Source organism: Anolis sagrei, chromosome 5 (assembly GCF_037176765.1).
Source record: "Anolis sagrei isolate rAnoSag1 chromosome 5, rAnoSag1.mat, whole genome shotgun sequence".
NCBI classification, from domain to species: Eukaryota; Metazoa; Chordata; class Lepidosauria; order Squamata; family Dactyloidae; genus Anolis; species Anolis sagrei.
This window is the reverse complement of record NC_090025.1, coordinates 181,277,823-181,299,415: the sequence shown is the minus strand read 5'-3', so window position 1 is coordinate 181,299,415 and position 21,593 is coordinate 181,277,823. Positions and strand designations below refer to the sequence as shown.

Here is a 21,593-nt window from a genome sequence, read left to right as displayed (position 1 = left end):
CTCATACTGCTCTTCCATACTTATGTTGTCATTACCAGGAAACGACGTAGCTTTGGATACTCTGTGAGACATTTATGTTTTACTTTAAGAAGCAATTAAGGAGTTTAGCAGATTAGAGTGTATCTTCAAAAAATTCCCTACTCACTCACCCTTTGTATGAATGATTGGAAACCTTATGTTTACCCACTGGTAAGTACTGTGGTATAATATGAGGGGAAGCAATGTATTGCAAGTGTTGTTGGAAGCATTTGGAGAGGCTTCAATCTATATACCAGACAAAGAATTCTGTTTTCAGAATCATTTTCTTGGCAAGGATCCACCACAGCATTTTGAGATCTCAAAACAAATAGATGTGCAATCAAAATTATTTCTGGGCATGCCACATGCAGTCTCATGATGTTGAGGAACATATAAGGGAAAGGACTACTATTAATACACTAAATATGCCACTTTAAGGATTCCAAGTTGGGGTGTTAAACAAAGGGACTTAATGTCAAAGTCAATTGGTGGACCTGTCAGAAGCTGCCAGAATTAGATCCACATTCTTCTTTCACCCTCAGCTCTCTGTAGATTACTCCCTCCCATCTCTCTAGGCTTTATAATTTTGTACTATGGGTTCTGATTTAGTGAAAATTATGTGCTACCATTTAATCTAGAAAAGAGAAAGAAAGATGATTTTCCTTGAAAGTATTTACCCAAAGTTATGTTGGTGTCTCACATGTCGGTGAAACAATTGAATCATTTTATATCAGTGATTCTCAACCTGGGGTCCCCAGATGTTTTTGGCCTTCAACTCCCAGAAGTCCTAACAGCTGGTAAACTGGCTGGGATTTCTGGGAGGTGTTGGCCAAAAACATCTGGGAACCCACAGGTTTAGAACCATTGTTTTAGATTATAATCTGAATCTCAAAGGAGCTCGCCAAGGTGTTGAACCAATTCTGAAGATAGGGATCAGGACTTTGGATGCCTCCTTTAACACCCATAATAAAATCTGGAGCAAATTCACTCATCTATTTAAATGGGAGCTACCACTCAGCACTACTGACCAGACTCTGAGCTACATATGTTTAGGAAGATAGTTGTCAGATGAGCTTTCTGAACAAGACTTGCTTTTCTTTTCACATCTATTGAAAATCAGATAAACATTCCTCTAGAGTCAATCCTGGTTACGTTCAAAGCCTGGAAACTCTCAATTAAAATTAATTTGTTTCCCTTTCTTTGTTAAACTCTTCTATAATTGATTTTAAAACTTCTTACCATAATGTTTAAATACCAACAACATCACTTCTGAGTAATAACCAACATGTCTTCATTATTTTAATTCATTTCTGTCTATTTTCAATGCAATTTTCAATATTGATTGGCTACAAATCACTGAATGAATTAATTAAAGTCAATTTATTTTTAAAGGTCCATTTAACATTAAAGAATGAATGTTCTTTACTGATTTAAAGCTAATGCATTATTTCAGACATTAATGTTTTCATGCTCTGAAACCTCAGAAATAGAACCAGATCTTTGCAATACATCCAACGTTTTGGTTTCAGTGCTCCGTTACATCAATGTTATGTTTATGTTTTGGAGATGCCTGGGCAGATATAAACCTTGGATACCCTTCTCTTTGATGGTGTTGTGGTTGTCTATCCAGACTCAATTGGCACCACCAACTAGAAAGAGGAGGCAAGATTAAAAAGATGAAACAGAATATACAGTAGAGATGAAGGAGGAGAATGTGGAGGCCATCAACTAATATGTGGTCCTCTGTATAAGGAGGTCAACTCCTGATGCCAGTCTTATTCAACATGGGACAAGCAGGAGAAATCATGAAATGAAACCAAATATTTGTGAATGCATTTGCTCTGCCTAATACACACAATGTGCCACATTCAGACTTGAATCGTGCTATTGGTTGTTGGTTTTGTTGCTTGTTTATATATTGTTAAAATGCTGTTGTTTTTATTTTGTTTTACACTGATGTCATGAATTTTAATGTATTATATTTTAACTGTGTTGATTCGGCTTGGCACCATGTAAACTTCCCCGAGTCCCTTTGGGGAGATAGAGGCGAGCTTTAAAATAATGTTGTTGGTGGTGGTGTTAAATTGGTACAATTGTATTATTTGATTATTGTATGTGCAAGCCCCTTGAGGTAGATTGTGTGAATTTAAAAAGCAAAAGACCTCTATTAATTCACACAAATGTCCATGTCAGGGGTAGCTTTATGTTTATCACAGCGAAAACAATGCATGTTCAAGTACAGAAATTCCCAAACTCCTAGTCCTCTAGATGTTTTGGACTTCAGTGGCCAGAAATCCCAAGTGCATTGGCCAATGAATAGGGACTCTGAGGACTTGAGTCCAAAACACTTGAATGACAAGAGTTTGGGAAACAGTTGCCTAGTGGTTCCTAAAAGACTAGCATGCTTTACTGGGCATAAGCTTTCATGACCCGCAGTTGACTTCAGCAGGTGCACAGATCTTTCTAAGTGGCCTACAGCCCTTGAAAGCTTATGGGAAACAACATGCATTCATATTTATGGTGCTGCTAGACTCTTTCTAACCACGCACAGACAGTTCATCAGATTGCATTAACGGCTTTGTTAGGATAGTGGCGATGCCCCCCTCTCTATGGAAGGGACTACTCAGCCAGACCTTGGCAGCCCCCATTAATCAATCCCACAGCTTGCATATCTGGGTCGAGCAATTTGATTTAAGCACAGCCTCCGTGATGGACTCAGTTGCGGAGCCCAGACAAATATATCTGTGTCTTTTTTCATTTCATTTCCTTTTCAAAATCCATATGGATTAAGCAATGCATGATCACGATTCTGGGGATGCCAGGCCAGCAACCAATTTACTGAACTACCCAAGCAATGAAGGATTATTTTATCTAATTAAGACGAAGCACAGTATTTAAGTCACGACATTTGCATTAAGCGGGCAATTCGGAATTCTAAATACTGTTGCGTCTGAAATTATGCATGTTAATCTCCTCCCAGTTCGACAATGTTCTACTGACACATATTATAAATCACTTCCTTTTGCATGAAACTGTGCTGAGATTCGCTTGCAAAAGCCTACATTGTAACAAGGAAATCGCAGGAACAGGCATGATCCTCTCTCTTAAGGCTTCCTACAAATTCCTAAATCTTCAACTAGTTCCTCCAAAAATCCGTAGCATACCAGCAATTTGCACACCATAGGTGTTGAGGGAAAACCAGGAGTAAAGATAACTCCCTCCATTTTGCATTCTATTATATTGAAATACTGTGAATTTCGGTTAATTTAGAAGAGAATTCTGACTCATTCCCAAAGAATGGGTAAAATACTGCTTCATATAAATTGTGTAACTGCAGCAAGTCTTCCATATTTACAGGTTCCATGAATCCCTGCAGATACCAAAAATGCAGATTCTCAAGTCCCTTATATAAAAGGAATGGATATAAAGAGGCTCTGTTCAGAGATCTCTTTCACCCCACTAACCATCAAGTGAATCTCGATATTAACTATCAAGCATGTGTGTAAGTCTCAGGCTCCCCTCCCATTTCCGCCTTGACAACCCTCTCACTCTCTCCCACATCCCAATGCATCCCTTCCCATCAGTGGCTCTGTGAAGTGCCACAGAACAGTCTTCCATCATTATCCTCTCACAAAAACAAAGACACATCAAGATACCTGGCTCTGAAGTGTCTTTCATCACAACCAGATAATGTGAGGAACCAGATGATCTCTCAGGGCATGTGACAGCACTGCAACAAAGAGGGTGCTAGCAATTCAGTGCACCTCAGTATTAGTATAAGCCAGTCATGGGCAAACTAGGGCCTGGGGGCTGGATGCAGCCCTGGGGTGCTTACTTCTGGCCCTTCTCATTTACCTTGTCCTCTTGGCATAAGGACATGGCAGTTTGCAGAAGCTGGGAGCTATCTGGAGAGGTCTCAGCCACTGCATGTCTTGCCCTCCTCCCGGCATAAGGACAGTGCAATCGGCCCTATCTTTATGCTGGGAGGAATGCTCAAGGAAGGCAGGTGGTGGCTGAGAGCCCTCCGGAGCACTCTCACCCACCCCTGTCTCGCCTTCCTCCTAGCATAATGCCAAGGGGACAGTCCGAGGATTAGGGGAGGAGGATCAGGGCAGTCACGTCGTGTCCTGCTTCCTCCCAGCATAAGGGTGGGGCAAGCAGCCCCATCCTTATGCTGTGAGGACAACCTGAGGATGACCTAATCCCTGCCCTGCACTCTCCTAGCCCGTCCTCTCCCGGGCCCTACCCCTCGCTGGCCATATCCATCCAGCATGCGAACAGCCCCACTCCCTCCCAGCCAGGCTCATAATGCAGCCTCAAGGTAAAAATGTTTGCCCATGCCTGGTATAAGTAGAAGCAGTCAAAAATTGAAATTCTGGTGTGATCTACATAAAGAAATTTCTTAAATACACTGGTCCTAGACTGGGGATTACAAAATGCCCTCATCTACTTCTAATGATCAGAAGTGTAAGGCCAATGAACTAAAGCCAGATTACTATCCTGACCTGCCTCAGTGGGGTGCTCAGAGTCTTGCAAATAATCTACAGCAATTTGTGTCCAGTTGTTCTCTTTCCTTCCTGTACAAAAATGAACCTTTTTATGGTACATGGGGTTGTATCTGCAGAGAATAGACTACTGCAGAGCACAGCTTCATTAAAACGAGACCATGCATTTGGCTTCATTTCAAAGACAAAGTCATTTCCCAGCATATGAGATTAGCCTCTTTCCTTGCCTCGTTATTACAATTGCACACTTCTGGGCTTTTTGTCTTCATTTCACATCCAATGGCAAGCTGGAAAATACTGTTCCGATTTGGCTTTGACTGCGTCATCATTATTAATTCACTGAGCTTAATATAAAAGGGTTTATTTCATTTGTTTGAAATATTACAATGTTACTTCCTCTTTTTAAAGGTTTCATTTCAGTCTTTGCATATTTGGCAGACAGAAAAGCTCTGCGTGTTATGTCAATCTGGTTTTTTTTTTTCTTTTGGTCTGTCTGCCTGATGAAAAATATGACTGGTGGGTAAGCAGACTTTAACCAGACTCTCCTCCCTCCCATGCTTGAAAATGGCACACTGCAAAACCCAAAAGCCAACTGAGGCACACCATTAAGAAGACCGATTCAGTTGTCTCTGGTGGCAAATACTAAGAGGTGAAAGCAAGGCACTGGGAAGAGAAAAACTATGTGCCATGTCATTTGTCTGGTGTCTGCCAAGCCAACATGTTCCCTTTAGATCAGTGGATCCCAACCTGTGGTCCATGGACCACTAGTGGTCCACAAGAACTAAAATATGGCCCATGGTCTCACTGTTACTACACCTTTGCAATGAGAGCGACTGGTCTCGCAAAACCCTCTTATAGTGCTGAGGCTTATTAAGTATGGTTTTCTGTGGGTGAGGAGATGGCGACAATTGGTATATGTTCTGTATCAGAAACTAGAGCTGATGTGGTCTATCCAATGCCATTTTCTGAATCAGCACCCCAAATCTAAAGTTGAGCAAAAACTGATTCACAACTCTTTTGGTTCTAATGTTGGACAGTGGTTCCTGGTTAAAAAAAAAAAGGTTAGGAACCACTGCTTTAGATGCACTGTCTCAAAGATAGTGTTGGAGGTAAGAAAAATTCAACTTGAAGATGATGACATGATGAAGACCATGATATCCAAATAAAATATCAATCCAACAAGATTATATCTGTACTACACACAGAAACACAGAAACAAACCCAAAACTATGCAACCAGGTTTCAAGTATGGAGAAAGAGTCAGATGTTTTATGAAGGAGAGGGTGGATTTCCCCTCATCCATTGTAGATAAACCCAAATTAGATTCTACTTGACTGAGACCTCCTGTAGACCATGTGAAGAATTTCTACATCACCCTCTCTGTGTGTTTGGACATGTGCAGACACACACTAGCAATGCTTGACGTTCCATGAATTCCCTTCTACATCCTCCTTCATGGTCAGCACACAAACTGAATGTGCAAAGAAATTAAAATGGCTAATTACCAGCTGCAGAGAATCTATGATCTCTGTATATGAAACAGCCATAACTCAGAGCTATTCCTTCCCTTATCTTTCCACTACTGACAGTTTTACCGCAACGGCTATGCTGCTTTCCAGTACTTACTCTGACTGTAATTACTCTCTAGGGTAACAAATAGGCAAGCTCTTTCAGTTCAATGGCTGAAATCAGTTTCAGAAAATTTGGAGGAGGTCACAATGGTGGGTATAACAAAACACTGAGGGAAAATAACACAAATTTAGAACCACTGTTTTAGGCAAAATGCTTGGGACCAGAAGTGTTTTAGAGTTTTGATGGGAGGTGTATTTGCATACAGAGCACTTTTTTTCATGTCAGGAGCAACTCGAGAAACTGCAAGTTGCTTCTGGTGTGAGAGAATTGGCCATCTTCAAGGACATTGTCCAGGGGATACCCAGATGTTTTGATGTTTTACCATCCTTGTGGGACACTTCTCTCATGTCCCCACATGGGGAGCTGGGGCTGACAGAGGGAGTTCATCCGTGCTCTCCCCGGATTCGAACCTGCAACCTGTCAGTCTTCAGTTCTGCTGTCACAAGGGTTTTAGCCATTGCGCTACCAGGGATACAGAGCACATGATAATGTCATATTACCATGGTGAGTGTTACAAAGGGTTGAAGGAAATCAACAGGAAATCTGCAATCAATGGAGATTAGGAACCACTGTTTTAGCCAAAATCTTTGGGATCTGAAGCGTTTTGGAGTTCTGGACCTCGGAATATTTGCATACAAGGTATCTACTGTGGCTTCGTTCCAAGACCCTTCTGTGGATACCCAAATACATAGATGCTCAAATTCCATTATATACAATGGCATAGTTAAATTGTGTTTCTTATTTAAAATGTCAAAACCATGGGTTGTTGTAGGTTTTTTCGGGCTATATGGCCATGGTCTAGAGGCATTCTCTTCTGACATTTCACCTGCATCTATGGCAAGCATCCTCAGAGGTAGTGAGGTCTGTTGGAACTAGAGAAAAGGGTTTATATATCTGTGGAATGACCAGGGTGAGACAAAGGACTCTTGTCTGCTGGAGCTAGGTGTGAATGTTTCAACTGACCATGGCTTGCTTTTGGGATATGAGGGGGGGGGGGTGGATAAACAATCCATAGATAAACAATCCATGGATGCAGATGCTAGTGTATTACCAATGCTTTAGTGTCAGCAAGTCAGTCTCAAGGCTGTATCCTATGAAATCCTAGAGTATGTAGTTTAGCAAGACACTGGAACTCTCTGGCAGAAAACTCTACGTGCTTCTCCCCAAACTGCAAATCCCGTGATCCACTTTAATTACCGTGGAGGTTAAATTTAGTGTTATAATTGTGCAATGTGAAAGAGCCCCAAGAGAAACATCATAACCTTTTAGCAGGGAGAATGGGAGACCACACAAAGCCTGGGTCTCTTCACACTCAAACAGAGGTCTTGACCATTCCTTGCCACCAGTCCTTCTTAACAGGAATTGACAAAGTATGCAGGCAGAGTATGTGCTTTCAACTACAGAGCTATGACGCATTCCCAAAAGGCCCCTAAGTGGCCAACTGTTCACCTTTGAGATCAATAGACACTCTGTTCCCAGCCTGTTCACATCAGCCTGTTAACTTTAGAACTATGGTTACCAGCAGCAGCAAGGGGTTCCTACATCAGTGGGGTTTAGTTACACAAATTGTTGAATCTAAAACAGGTTCAGCTTTTTAAATAGCTCCTTAAAGTTCAGGCAAAAACTCAAAAGGGATTCATCTAATAATGGAAGTCACCCTCCAGCACTGGTTGAAACAATGAATAGGGCTTTTTTCGTGGCATCACTGTTGAAATGAAGCTCCCTGCCAAGGAAATCTTGTCATGTCATATACTCTCTGGTTTATTGGCTGGCTGAGGCATAACTTACTGCAGAACCTGGGCAATGTGAGAAGCTAGCCAATATAGTTTATTTCTTCTGATCCTGTATTTTATGGGTTTGTGCTCTCTGGCTGACGTTAATATGCTGTGTATTTTACTGTTTTTAAATTGAATCCAGAGTAAATCTTAATTGGGTCTTGACGTATGTTTTGCTGCAGGTTCCTGATGCATTAAAATGTCATTTCAGTTTAGTTGTTTTAAATAAGAATTTGCTAAATTTTATTCATATCTGATATCAAAAGAACTTGAGACTTAAATGAATTTTATTATGGAAGGAACCAAAAGTGGCAAATGTAATTCTTTGTTGTAAGTTTACTGATGTTTTTGTGCATTATCTTATATAATTTTGTTGTATTTGTATTCATTTGAGGCATTGACCGTTTCCCTTTTGTTTTGTGTCTGTAAACTACCCTATATCTCTTCGGGGAGAGAGGACGGTCTAGAAATAAAGCTTTATTGTTGCTGTTGTTATTGTAGTTATTATTATTTCCATCCAAGACAATAGTCCTGAGTGTTTTGCTTTCCAAAGTCTGGTAGTCAATACATCTATGCCTAAAGATGATATAAACTGAAATGGAGTTGCCACTTTTTTTTCTTTTTCTTTTTCTTTTTCTTTTTTGAGACTTCTCAATTTGACATGGCAGGCAATACTGAGCTCTATATGCTGGGCCTGGCTGCATACATTAAATGTGGTCATTGAAAATGGGGGAAATTCTGTTTCAGTCCCTTTTTAAAAATTAATCCAAAAGTGTAAACCTTTTCATCATTTGGCTTTCAAGGATTAAAACATGCAAAAGTAAAATTAATACATGCAAAAGATTCCCCACATCCCCTGGCCATCATTTGGCCTTTAAGACCTATGACATACACAATATCATGCTGCATCTCTGTCTCTGCTCTCTTTCATCCCCTATGAAAAATAAGAATGAAAGCACTGCTCGGCCTTACTTAGGTATGGAAGGCCAGTAAAGAATAGGTTTCACCACCCCATGGAGTTAGCCTTGATCCCTCACTCTGAGTTGCACAGGGCTGATGATGATCACATCCCATTGATTTCCCCAGATGCATTTTAACCCCATCTAAGTCTTGTTCCAATCCACAGCATTTGCTTCACCTGTAGTCCAAAAAGAGAGACATTTTTAAGTTGTGAGGCAAGGGCAGAAAAAGATGGGATATGAACCCAAATTTGAGCAAGGCTGCTTGAAGGAATACGTAGTAAAGCTTTTCCCCTGACATTAAGTCCAGTAGTGTCCGACTCTAGGGGTTGGTGTCATCTCCATTTCTAAGCTGAAGAGCCAGAGTTGTCCATAGACACCTCCAAGGTCTTGTGGCCAACATGACTGCATGGAATGCTGTTATATTCCCGCCAGAGCGGTACCTATTGATCTACTCACATTTGCATGTTTTTGAACTGCTAGGTTGGCAGAAGCTGGGGCTGACAACAGGAGCTCATGCCACTCTTCAGATTCGAACTTGAGTTCAGCAGCTCAGTGGATTAACCCACTGCACCACCGGGGGCTTGAAGGAATACACTGCACTAAATTGAATTAGGCCCCTTTTTATCGGCTTATGTTTCTGGAGCACCCCAGCCAGTTAACACCGAGCTACAATTACCAACAATAATTCCATATTTCTTATTACAAGACTTCTTAATGAAAACGATATTATAATATGCTAACTTGACTTGGGCCCCCTTTTATCTGAGTTGGAACATCTGCATCTGCATACTGAGCGACCATTTCCAACAATAATTCCATCTTCTTTATTACAAGACTTATTACTGAAAGCAGTAATATAACAGGTTTCCTTTTCTGTGTGTAATGTAATAGAGTTTGTATGCATTTGTAATATTTTATATAGTTTATTTGTATTTGGTATGGTCTGTTGACTTTTCCAATAAATGCATTATCTTATTACAAGGTTCATTCTGCCCTCGGAAAAAAGCAATCTTACAGGATTTCTACAAACCACTCTCTGCAACACATTTAATAATTGCTTGTTGGAGTAAGGGGCTGAAGAACTGGGGCTTCCAGAAAGCATATACCCCTTTTCCCATGTAATTCCAATAAATAAGACTTACTCATGTGAAAAATGGCTACTACTATTCTCTCTTGGGCCAAAGACTGGCAGGTTTTTTGCATAAACGTGGGCTGATTTTCCTTTCTCTTTTCTGCATATGTGCCGAATGGTACTCTCATTAGAGCACAGAGTTAATTACAGTCAGTGGCACAGGGCCTGAGTGGTTGGCAGCTCTCTCGTGAGCACAGCTTCATGAAGCGTATGAAATGCACTCAGGGAAAGAACGGGAGAAAAAACAAGGGGAGAGGGGCCAGCAGGCACGCAGACTAAAATGTCATGTGTAACCAAGCTTGCACTGTTAAGCAGAAATAAATCCGTCAAGAAAAATACCCTGACCCTGTAATACTCGGCTCTGCAGTAATTGGAAAGCACAGACAAGAATGGCAAAGGTAACAGAGATGACATCGGCTCTTTCCCTCCTGTCAGGGAATCACTGGCACAGTCATAAGACTGGGAATATACTGAGGGCAAGGCAGTATGATGCTGAGGAGCTTAGCATGCTTGACCAGCAGACTGAAGCCTTTTAAAGGCAGATTTCCTAAGACAAGAGAATGGGTAAATCAACAACAGCCAAGCATTTGTATAGACTAACCCAGTTCAGGTAACTGAGGAAGATAAAGGAAGAACATGGACATGATCTAGGAGTCTGAGTAGACCATATGCTGAACACGAGTTAATAATGTGAGCACAGTGTTTAGATCAGTGGTTATCAACTTGGGGTCCCCAGATGTTTTTGGCCCACACTCCCAGAAATCCCATCCAGTTTACCAACCTTTAGGATTTTTGGAAGTTGAAGGCCAAGAACATCTGGGGACCCCAGGTTGAGAACCACTAGTTTAGATGAAGGAAGTATCAGCACCACTCTATTCTGCTTTGGTCAAATCTCACCTAGAATACTGTATCAAGTTTGGAGCACTGCAATTCAAGAAGAATATTGATAAGTTGGGACATGTCCAGAGGAGGGTAACCAAAATGGTAAAAGTATGGAAACCACGTGCTGTTAGGAACAGCTGAAGGAGCTGGGTATATTCACCTTGAAGAACATTAAGAGGTGACATGATAGACATGTTTGTATATGTAACAAGATGTCATACTGAAGATGTTTTCGGCTGTTCTAGAGAGTAGAGGTTGAACTGGATGATCCTTGTGATATATTCCATGTAGTGCATGATTAAGGCCTTGAGAAGCATTAAGCAAATTGGCCACAGGTTCTGGATGACTACTTGATTTAGGTCAGAAGTGAAAGTAGAGTAGCACACCAAAGTCATTTGTGTAGTTTTATGGCACTATCCAGAGTCCTCATAACCATCTGATTTATACACAAATAGACAAATGGAGAAATGCATGCCCAGAAGTATCCAAGGAGCATGACTCTAAATGACATGCTCTGCATACCTTGTTTTAGCTCTGAAAGCACATTAAATGGTCAGAAATGTGGCCTGTGGGAAGCAGGGAGGCAGAAAATAGGGACTGTGTGTAGTGACGCACCCAGAATTTGTTGTTGAAAGATGTTGCTGTCGCATGGAGAACCTATGGTGAATCTTGGCAAGATTGGTTCAGAAGGGGTTTGCTTTTGTCTTCCGCTGAAGCTAAGAGAGTGTGATTTGCCCAAGTTCACTTATTGGGTTTCCATGATTGAGTAGGGATTTGAATCCTGGTCTCCATTAGACGAAGACTCTGCACATATGATTCAAATCCCTGTTTGGTCATGGAAACTCACTGTTAGACCTTGGTTAAGTCATACTCTCTCAGCCTCAGAAGAAGTCAAGGACAAGGCCTCTCTCAACAAATCTTACAAGAAAATCATGTGATATGTTTGCCTCAGGCTCTCTGTAAATCATAAATGACTTGAAAGCAGACAACAACAAAAAGGCTCAATACAAGACAATTTCATATGTTATGCACCATCATTCTAGCACTGTAATCTTAAACACATTATAGAGAAGTAAGCTTCAGTGAGACCAATTTAATGAATTTTCAAGGAATGCATCCTAGTCCAGAGCACGTAAATCCATTTGTTATGGATAACTCCTTATCTGCTCCCTCTAGGGCAGTTCTGAACTAAGACCAGGCCTGGGGTGCTGAATGGAGAGCTCCTTTTCACTTCAGACTTTCCCTAGTCATACTTGCTGACTCAAAACAAGCACCACCACCACCTAATGCAGAAAAAGCCAGAAGCTAACCGGTTTTCATTACAGAGCAAATGCCTTTCAGTCACTTCAGCCTAATGAAATATATTGACAGCTCTCTCAGCACGCCTGCTGATATCTGAGGGATTAGGAGACAATTTTGGATCTAACACATGTGTATTGACTGAAAAGAGGAAAGGAAGAAAAGGCAAAAGCCTAGGGTTGTCAGACAAGGACCTATGTGGGAAGCATAGCAGGGGTGGCAATGTATCATTCATTTACACACACACACACACACACACACACACACTTGTCTCATGAGAACTGGGCTCCAGCATCCAGAAATTCGTCTTTCTTTCCTCGGGTGGAGAACCTGATTTCACACCTATCAGGGCTGCGGAGGTCTGCATGAGGTTCTCAAGGGGTTTATGCTGCCTTTGACCCCATTAAATCCTTTGTACATTTTTCCTGGCCAAGCAAGGTGAATCACATATACCACAAGCCTTAAACAGGAACACTTTTTAAAAAATGAACAATGCTCATTTTCATTTCCCATTTTCAGTGAAGAACATTTTGGCATGCATCCCCAGAGGGTCCCAGAAAATTGCTCTCCAGACCTATCATAGATGTACACACTTCTCATATAGTATTACACACACACACCTTTTCCACCATCTTGGTAGATAGGAAAATTTATGAATGAGATGTCCACACAGAATGATCATATCTAATAAGTGATCTTTCCTTTCTAACATCTAAGAGTGTCCATCAAACCAACTTGAGTCAACGGTTTTCTGAAGAGAATTTTCAAGCTTGAAATTTGGGGATAGTCATACAAAAATGCAGGTGTCTGTGGGCTGTGGGTTGATTTCCTCCCACACCAGAATAAAGGTGAGATATAAATCAAATGAATAAGCACAATTCATGGTGGAAATGGGCATTCTGAGACTATTTCGGGACCTCATCTCTTTGCCATAAGCAAAGCCTTTTTTCACCTCTTCTTTCCTTGCATCCATTGCAGCAGTGGGGATCCTTGAAGCAGCATGCTGATCTCCTCCCGCCCCAAGAAATGGCCAGTTTGAGGAGAGGAAATATAATTTCTCACCTGCCATGAATGGATCTGATGTTGTCACACCAGGAGGTGACTAAGCTAAATTCAGATACATGGAACCACAACTACTTGCAAGAAAAGGGCCAAGTCCTCTAATTGTCTGACAGCACTTGCTGCCCTCTATGGGGAAATGCTCTTATTTGCAGATCTTATACATGGGGTGGAAAACAGACAGTGAGAAAGAAAACATGGTCTTTTCTTCTCCCATATTTCACTAAAACCAAGCATGGGAAGATGATAGATCTGGGTAATATGGTTGGGTAATATGGTTGTTGTTCCTCTGACAGCTGTCCTACATTGCATAGACGTTCTCACTCTCCATTTAAATCTCTATCTAACACCTAGATGCTGGTATAAAAGCAGCTGCAGGAGATGCCATAAAACAGAGGGTGGATTCACTGTTCCCAAGACAGTGAGTGCATCAGCTGCTCTTGAATCTGATCTCTGTACCATAGATGCCATGTCTCTCACACATAATAAAACTTTATTTATATTCCACTCTATCTCCCCAAAGGGACATAGAGCACAGCAAACTGCCTTATATGGAATCAGGATAATGATTCATTTAGCTCCCTGTTGCACACACTGCCTGGCAGTGGTTCTTTGGTGTTTCAGCCAGGAATCTCTGCCCAGCCCTTCCTGGAGATTGAATATGAGCTGCTCAGCACTGAAAACATGTGTTCTGTCCTTGAAACCTGGCCTTACTCTTAATTTATTCCAGAGATGTAGAGATGAAGCATGAGGAGAAGGAATATTTATCCTATGTGTGGGTTTGGGACACAACAAGCTCTAGGGATAAATCATGATCCAATCTATTTGAAATCTGCAACCTGGGGTGGTCCTACTGAGCAGATGGGTTGTAGCCCAGCTAATTTGCTACAATCTGGCCAAGAAGTGGAGATATACAAACACTATTTAGCAGTGGCAGGTTTGATGCTTTGAACTTTAATGTGAACTTTCAAGAAGTTATTCAAGGTCCTGAAGCTTTTAGGGATTAATGTCCACCACAGTGTTAGATTGTCATTTCCATAATGTGCCTTTGGAAAACAGACTTTGCATATGTAGCCAAGGTCAGGTGGAAGACATTAAATGCTAAACTGGCCTTTATATAGTGACCCGAGAGAAAGATATCTGATTTGGGTTCAGGATGTAGGACAGCACCCTTAAAGTTCAGAATGAAACCCAAAGAGGATTCATTGTGTCAGTATCATGGAAGCCACCAGCCACCACTGATATTTAGACCTTGCAAGGGAGGAGACTGAGGAATGAACAAGATCTTCCTGGGTCCATTTTGACTCTCCCCTTGTCTTAGCCTGGGGTAGTACCACCAGCCCCAGAGGGCATTAACCATCATTTTATATAGTCATTGAATGCTTGCCTGATGTGTTGGAAATCACCGAGTCCCCATGGGGAGATGAGTGAGATACAAAATAATAATAATAATAATTATTATTATTATTATTATTATTATTATTATCTACACCCACTGCATGGGATTTCTTTTTCTCTCTGCTCCCAAGGCAACCACGATGAAGAGAAACACACAACCAAAGAATACAACTACACACCCTCCCTCCCCAGAGCTGCCCCAAACCCCTGGTTACTACTTGATCCCTCCTCTTTGCCAAAGCCATCAAACACAATCCCATCTTTGCCAGCTGTGCAAATTCCAATCCATGTGTCTCCTGCCAGCCTTCAGTGAGCAAGATCCCTAGCAAGGGAGGGTAGATCAGTGTCTTCCTGAAAATGACCTCGGTTTGCTTTGTGGGGAAGTAGATCCTGACCAACCAACCTTCCACCTCATTTCCCATTAGCTCCACCTCAGGAGTCTGGGAAGGAGGGAAAGAGAAGGAAAGAAAATGAAAGCAATGCTGAAAGATTTCAGAAATGATATGAATATCCCTCCAGTCTGCTGGGAATGGTTTTTGGCAGGTGTCTGGTCAGTGCTGCCAGTTGTTAAACCTCAAATTTTCTTGGTTCTTCATAACCACACATGATAGCACCAACCTATGGAACACTCTCTCTCTCACACACACACACACACTGGGCAAAAGAGAGATGTTAAAGAATGGCTCTTGCATCTCTGATGTCTGCCACCCCCCCCCCCCCCCTGTGTCTGGCTTGGAGCAGAGAAAGATATATTCTATATATAACAGGATGGATGCAATTTTAACTGACTTGAGAATTGCATTTTAACATCTGCATTTTGTAGGCTTTTAATTGTGTTGTTTTTGAAGATTGTGAGTCATTTTGGGTCTTGATCAATGGGGCAAAAATAATAATAATAGGGAGAGGTGGCAGGTTGAAGCCCACTGGAGTGGAGTACTACCTTGAGGAAAAGGCAAGAAGGCAAAACGAATGGACCCAGGCAGATCTTGTTAGCTCTCCAGCTTCTCCCTTTGCCTGGAATATGTGTGTGTATGCGAGAGAAGAGACAGAGATAGAGAGAGATTGGGATGGTGGTGATGATGTAGCAAGTTGATGCTACCTCCCCAATGCTAGCGTAAGAGGGCAATACAATAACACCAATACCAATAATATGGATGTCACAGGTTGATGCTACCTCTCAAGGCTAAGGTAAGGGTGCAATGCAATAAAAATAATACTAAGAATAATAGGAATGGCATAGGTTGATGCTACCTCCCATAGCTAAGGCAAGGGAGCAATACAATAATACCAGTAATAGGAATATAGCAAGTTGATGCTACCTCTTAAGGCTAAGCCGAGGGGGCAATACAATAAAACTAATACTAATAATAATAGGAGTGCCACAGGTTGATGCTGCCTCCCAAGACCAAGGCAAGGGTGCAATACAATAATACTGAGACTAATATGAATAATAGGGATGTCACAGGTTGATGCTACCTCCCAAGGCCAAGACAAGGGGGCAATACAATAATACTAAAACTAATATGAATAATTCTCTGCCCCGGAGCGTGGTGGGGGCTCCTTCTTTGGAAGCTTTTAAACAGAGGTTGGATGGCCATCTGTCAGGGGTGATTTGAATGCAATATTCCTGCTTCTTGGCAGGGGGTTGGACTGGATGGCCCATGAGGTCTCTTCCAACTCTTTGATTCTATGATTCTAATAAAGATGTCACAGATTGATGCTACCTCCCTTAGCTAAGTCAAGGGGACAATACAATAATACCATATCAATAATAAAGATGTCACAGGTTGATGCTACCTTCCAAGGCTAAGACAAGAAGGCAATACAATAAAGCAAATACCAATAATAATAGAGATGTCACAGGTTGATGCTACATCCCATAGCTAAAGCAAGGGGGCAACACAATAATACCAATAATAGGGATGTAGCAAGTTGATACGACCTCCCAAGGCTAAGATGAGGGGGCAATACAATAAAACGAATACTAAGAGCAACAGAGGAGTGTCACAGGTTGATGCTGCCTCTCAAGATCAAGGCAAGGGTGCAATACAATAACAGTGGGACTAATATTAATCATAGAGATGTCACAGATTGATGCTATCTCCCAAGGCTATGGCAGGGGAGCAATGCAATAAAACTAATACCAATAATAATAGGGATGTCACAGGTTGTTGCTACCTCCCAAGACCAAGGCATGGGGGCAATATAATAATACTAAGACTACTATTAATAATAAGGATGTAGCAGGTTGATGCTACCTCCTTGTGGCTAAGGCAAGGGAGCAATACAGTAATACTACTAATACTAAAAATAGGTTGATGCTACCTCCCAAGGCAGCAATACAATAATACTAATAATAATACTAATATTAATAATAGGGTTGTAGCAGGTTGAAGCTACCTTCCAAGGCCAAGTCAAGAGGGTGAAACAATAATACTAAGACTAATGTTAATAATAGGGCTGTAGCAGATTGACAGTACCCGCCAAGGCAAGGGGGCAATACAATGATACTAAGACTAATATTAATAATTGAGATGTAGCGGTTGACAGTACCTGCCAAGGCAAGGGAGCAATACAATAAAACTAATACTACTTTTTTTGTCGTGTCAGGAGTGTCCTGTTGTGAGAGAATTGGCCGTCTGCAAGGACGTTGCCCAGGGGACGCCCAGATGATTTTGATGTTTATCATCCTTGTGGGAGGCTTCTCTCATGTCCCCGCATGAGGAGCTGGAGCTGATAGAGGGAGCTCATCCGCCTCTCCCTGGATTCGAACCTGCGACCTGTTGGTCTTCAGTCCTGCTGGCACAGGGGTTTAACCTACTAATAATAGGAATGTCACAGGTTGGTGCTACCTCCCATGGTGAAGGCAAGAGGACAATACAATAACACCAATACCAATAATAATAGGAATGCCACAGATTGATGCTACCTTCTGGTGGTTAAGGCAAGAGAGCAATACAATAATACTACTATTACTAATAATAGGTTGATGCTACCTCTCCAAGGCTGAGCCAAGGGTGCAATACGACAATATATTAGTATTAATGCTAATATTAATAATAGGGCTGTAGCAGGTTGATGCCACCTCCAAAGGCCAAGGCAAGGAGGCAATACAATAATAGTACTATTACGAATAATAGGTTGACGCTACCTCTCCAAGGCTAAGCCAAGGGAGCAAAACGATAATATATCAGTAAATACTGATATTAACTGATCAGTTAATATCAGTAATAATATATCAGTTAATACTAATATTAATAATAGGGGTGTAGCAGGTTGATGCCACCTCCAAAGGCCAAGGCAAGGAGGCAATACAATCATGCTAAGACTAATGTTAATAATAGGGATGTAGCAATGCCTGCCAAGGCAAGGGGGGCAATGCAATCATACTAAGACTAATGTTAATAATAGGGATGTAGCAGGTTGGCGGTACCTGCCAAGGCCAAGGCGAAGGGGCAAGACAATCAGTCTAGGATGAATCTTCAGAATAGGGATGTCGCAGGTTGGTGCTACCTGCCAAGGCTCGGGGACCAAGGCAGGGAAGCCATCCCGGCCTCCTCGCTCTCTTTGGGCGGGGGGAGGGGGCGGCAGGCAGTCTGGGTCTTACCTGGAAGAAGGGGAGGAGGAGGAGGACAACAAAGAGCCAGAGCCGGCCGAGGCGGCTCATCGGGAGGCCGTGCCTTCTCCCGTGTCTCCCGAGCCGGTCCGGAGAAGCCACAGGGTGGAGGAGGAGGCGGAGCAGGTGGGCTTGGAGACCCCGCCAAGGAGATGGAGAAAGAGAGAGGGAGCGAGGCGAGAAGAAGAGGAGGAGGAGGGCTGCTCGGCGAGAGAGGAAGAGGGCGAGCCTCTCCCGCCGCTTCCCCACCGGGGCGAACAATGGCCAGCTCAGCCCCTGCTGCCTCTGGAGGGAAACCCGGCTGGCTCTCCTCGCCCTTCGTTCTCCTCCTTCCTTTTCGAGGGAGCAGAGCCGGCTGTCTCTTCCCTTTATGTCCCCTTTCGCCTCGGTTCAATGGCAGCCGGGGGAAGGGCGTGAAAAGGCGGAGTGGGGCGCGGAGGAGGCGGCAGAGGCTGCTTGGAAGCCTTCCTTCGAGCCTTCCCTTTTCTCCTCCTTCTCTTCCTCCGAGGATGGACCGCGAGACCCGGCTCCCACCTTCGCTTCGCGCCACGAGCAGCCGCCTCTCGCCTCGCGGTGCGCCCTCCCCCTCTCGCCCCCTGGGGGGTCCGTGTAGCCCCGCCCCTTCTTTGCTCCTCCCAACCGGGTCTCCCCCAGACCCCGCCCACTCAGGCCCCGTCTCTTGGCCCCCACCCATTCACCAATTGGGTGTCCCTTCAGCCCAGCGTGTCTCTGCACTGCACAGGGTGGACCAAAAGTCACAAAAGCTTCCCATGTTTTAATGACTTTGGGGGGGGGGGGGGGGGGAGAATGTCTTATTTCCTATATATCTATATATATATAAATGCTCTGTGCAACAAACCGTCTCTCAACACAAGGAGTGACCATCACTCAAAAATTTATGATTTTGTTATTTGGGAATTGTAGTTGCTGGGATTTATAGTTCACCTACAACCAAAGAGCATTCTGAACTCCATCAGTGATGGAATTGAACCAGGCTTGGCACACACAGGACTCCCTTGACCAACAGAAAATACTGGAAGGGTTTGGTGGGCATTGGCCTTGAGTTTGGGAGTTGTAGTTCACCTAAATACAGAGAGCACTGTGGACTCTCACAATGATGGATCTGGACCAAACTTGACACAAGCACTCAATACACCCAAATATGAACACAGATGGAGTTTGGGGGAAATAGACCTTGACATTTGGGAGTTGTAGTCACTGGGATTCACAGTTCATTTATTTTCATTTATATACCGCTTTTCTCAGCCCTTGCGCGACTACAATCAAAGACCGTTCTGAACCCCACGAACAATAGAATCAGGGCAAACTTCCCACACAGAACCCCCATGACCAACAGAAAATACTTAATGCCATCCAGTCCAACTCTCTTTACCAGGGCAAGAAAATGTAATCAAAGTCCTCCTGACAAAGAGCCACCCAGCCATAGAGATAGATTAGATAGAGCTAGATATGATTCACACACAGAGAGAGATAGTATCATAGATTTGAAAGGGACCCTTACAGAAGGACAATGATATGTTGCATATTCCAGAGTAGGAAAACCAGACATTCTCCACATCAACACTGACAAAGAAACAGCAAGAAATACTGTTTATCCACAAGCATACAGAAATTACCTCTATTAGAAACCAACACTTTCTCATTACTTTATTTTCCAGAACAACAGACTGGACCACAGCAACACGTGGCAGGGGACAGCTAGTACTGTATATAAGGCTATGGTATTGTAAATCAAAAACAAAATAAAGAACTTACTAATTTGAGACTTTGGACAGGCCCTGTAAGATATAATGTAGTTTGGCCCCACTTGAAGTACCATGGCTATGGAGTCCTAGGGGTTGTATTTGGTTAGGCACCAACACACTAGCAGAGAAGGGTAAAGACTAGAGTTGTGCGTGGAATTCATTCCTACTGTTTCTTTTGTGTCTTCCATTTCTTCGAAAGCACAAAATGAAAAGCCCCCTCCCCACAGGAAAATCTGCTAGACACAAAAGCAGTCCGGAAGCATGCCTGCAGCTGAGCACCTCTTACTCTAGAGTGCATCCAAACTTGAGCATCCAAAGTTGAGTCCTTGAATTGGAAAGAGTGTGTGTGTTTGTGTGTTGGGGGGCACAGGCAGGCAGGCCAAAGCTCAGCAGCAGGCACTTTCTAGGCCTGCCTGTATGCCCCACCACACACGCACTCTTGGTGGAGAGTGTGGTGTGGTGTGCATGGCAAGGTGAGCAGACAGGCCTGGAGTTCCTTCAGCTGGGCACCTCTTACTCTAAAGGATGCAGGCACTGAAAGGCATGTGCACTTTCCAGACCTGCCTGCATACCCTGTCATGCCACACACACATTATCCTTTTTCCCAGGATAGTGCGTGTGTGGCATGGTATGGCATGCAGGCAGTCCGGGAGCATGTCTGCAGCTGAGCACCTCTTCCTCTAGAGTGAGAGTGTGTGTGTGGCATGTCATGCAGGCAGGCCTGGAAAGTGCATATGCCTGCCAGTGCCTGCAGCCAAGTGCCTCTTACTCTAGAGTAGAAATAACAGGTGTTAGGTAAGAACACATACCAGAAAGGGGAGCCAGTGGGTGGGAAGCCCCCTCCCATAATGGTCTGATTTTTGAGGACCCCAACCCAAAGAGCCAAAAACAACCCTCTCAATTTCAGGAGGCTCACAAAATATGGATTGGGGCCCCCAAAGAAAGACAGGACACAAAATGGGGCAAGGCTTACCCACAATGCACATGTCTAGTAAAGACCTAGTGAAACTTCAACTCCCAGGATTCTATAGCATTGAGCCATTTATTTATTTGTTTATTTATTATTTGAAGCTTTTATATCCCGTCCTATCTCAACCTCCACAGAGGGACTCAGGATGGCTACCAAATGGGCATCTCATGGTGCCCACATCAAAAACATAAATATACAATTTAAGAGCAATATAATAATAACCATATAAAACAGTATAAAAACAATGAAGCAGCCATCAGTCACCATGGCAGGTAAAGTGGTATCAAACTGCATTCATTCAACAGTGTAGATATGGGGCTTTGTTGAAAAGCTTCACTTTCAGCCTTCTCTTTACCAAGCTGAGCATGCCCAGCTTCTTCAGCCTCTCCCCATATGCTTTATTCTCCATACCTCTTATCATCTTCATTGACCTGGTTTGAACTCAATTTTTTTCATATATGTGTGTGATTAGACACGCCCACACATACATTTGTCATACACACAGAGGGACAGACACCAGAGTGTAGGGAAGTTATTTTCCCCTACATTTATGTCTCTAGATATAAATGGGCATAACTA

The 21,593-nt window shown here is 42.9% G+C and overlaps 1 protein-coding gene across 4 annotated transcripts in view; it reads right to left on the bottom strand.

Moving 5' to 3' along the window:
- Positions 1 to 18,870, bottom strand: part of PTPRO (protein tyrosine phosphatase receptor type O) — a 143,786-nt gene extending 124,916 nt beyond the window's left edge. For 3 of the 4 annotated variants that reach the window (XM_060776646.2, XM_060776643.2, XM_060776645.2), the window contains exon 1: positions 18,270 to 18,869. In XM_060776646.2, coding sequence (XP_060632629.2) covers positions 18,270 to 18,329 — 60 coding nt within the window. In that variant the 5' untranslated portion in view covers positions 18,330 to 18,869. Of the gene's footprint in view, positions 1 to 18,269 lie in introns of all 4 variants that reach the window. The other variant, XM_060776644.2, reaches the window with a different exon arrangement.
- Between the last annotated feature and the right edge of the window lie 2,723 nt (positions 18,871 to 21,593).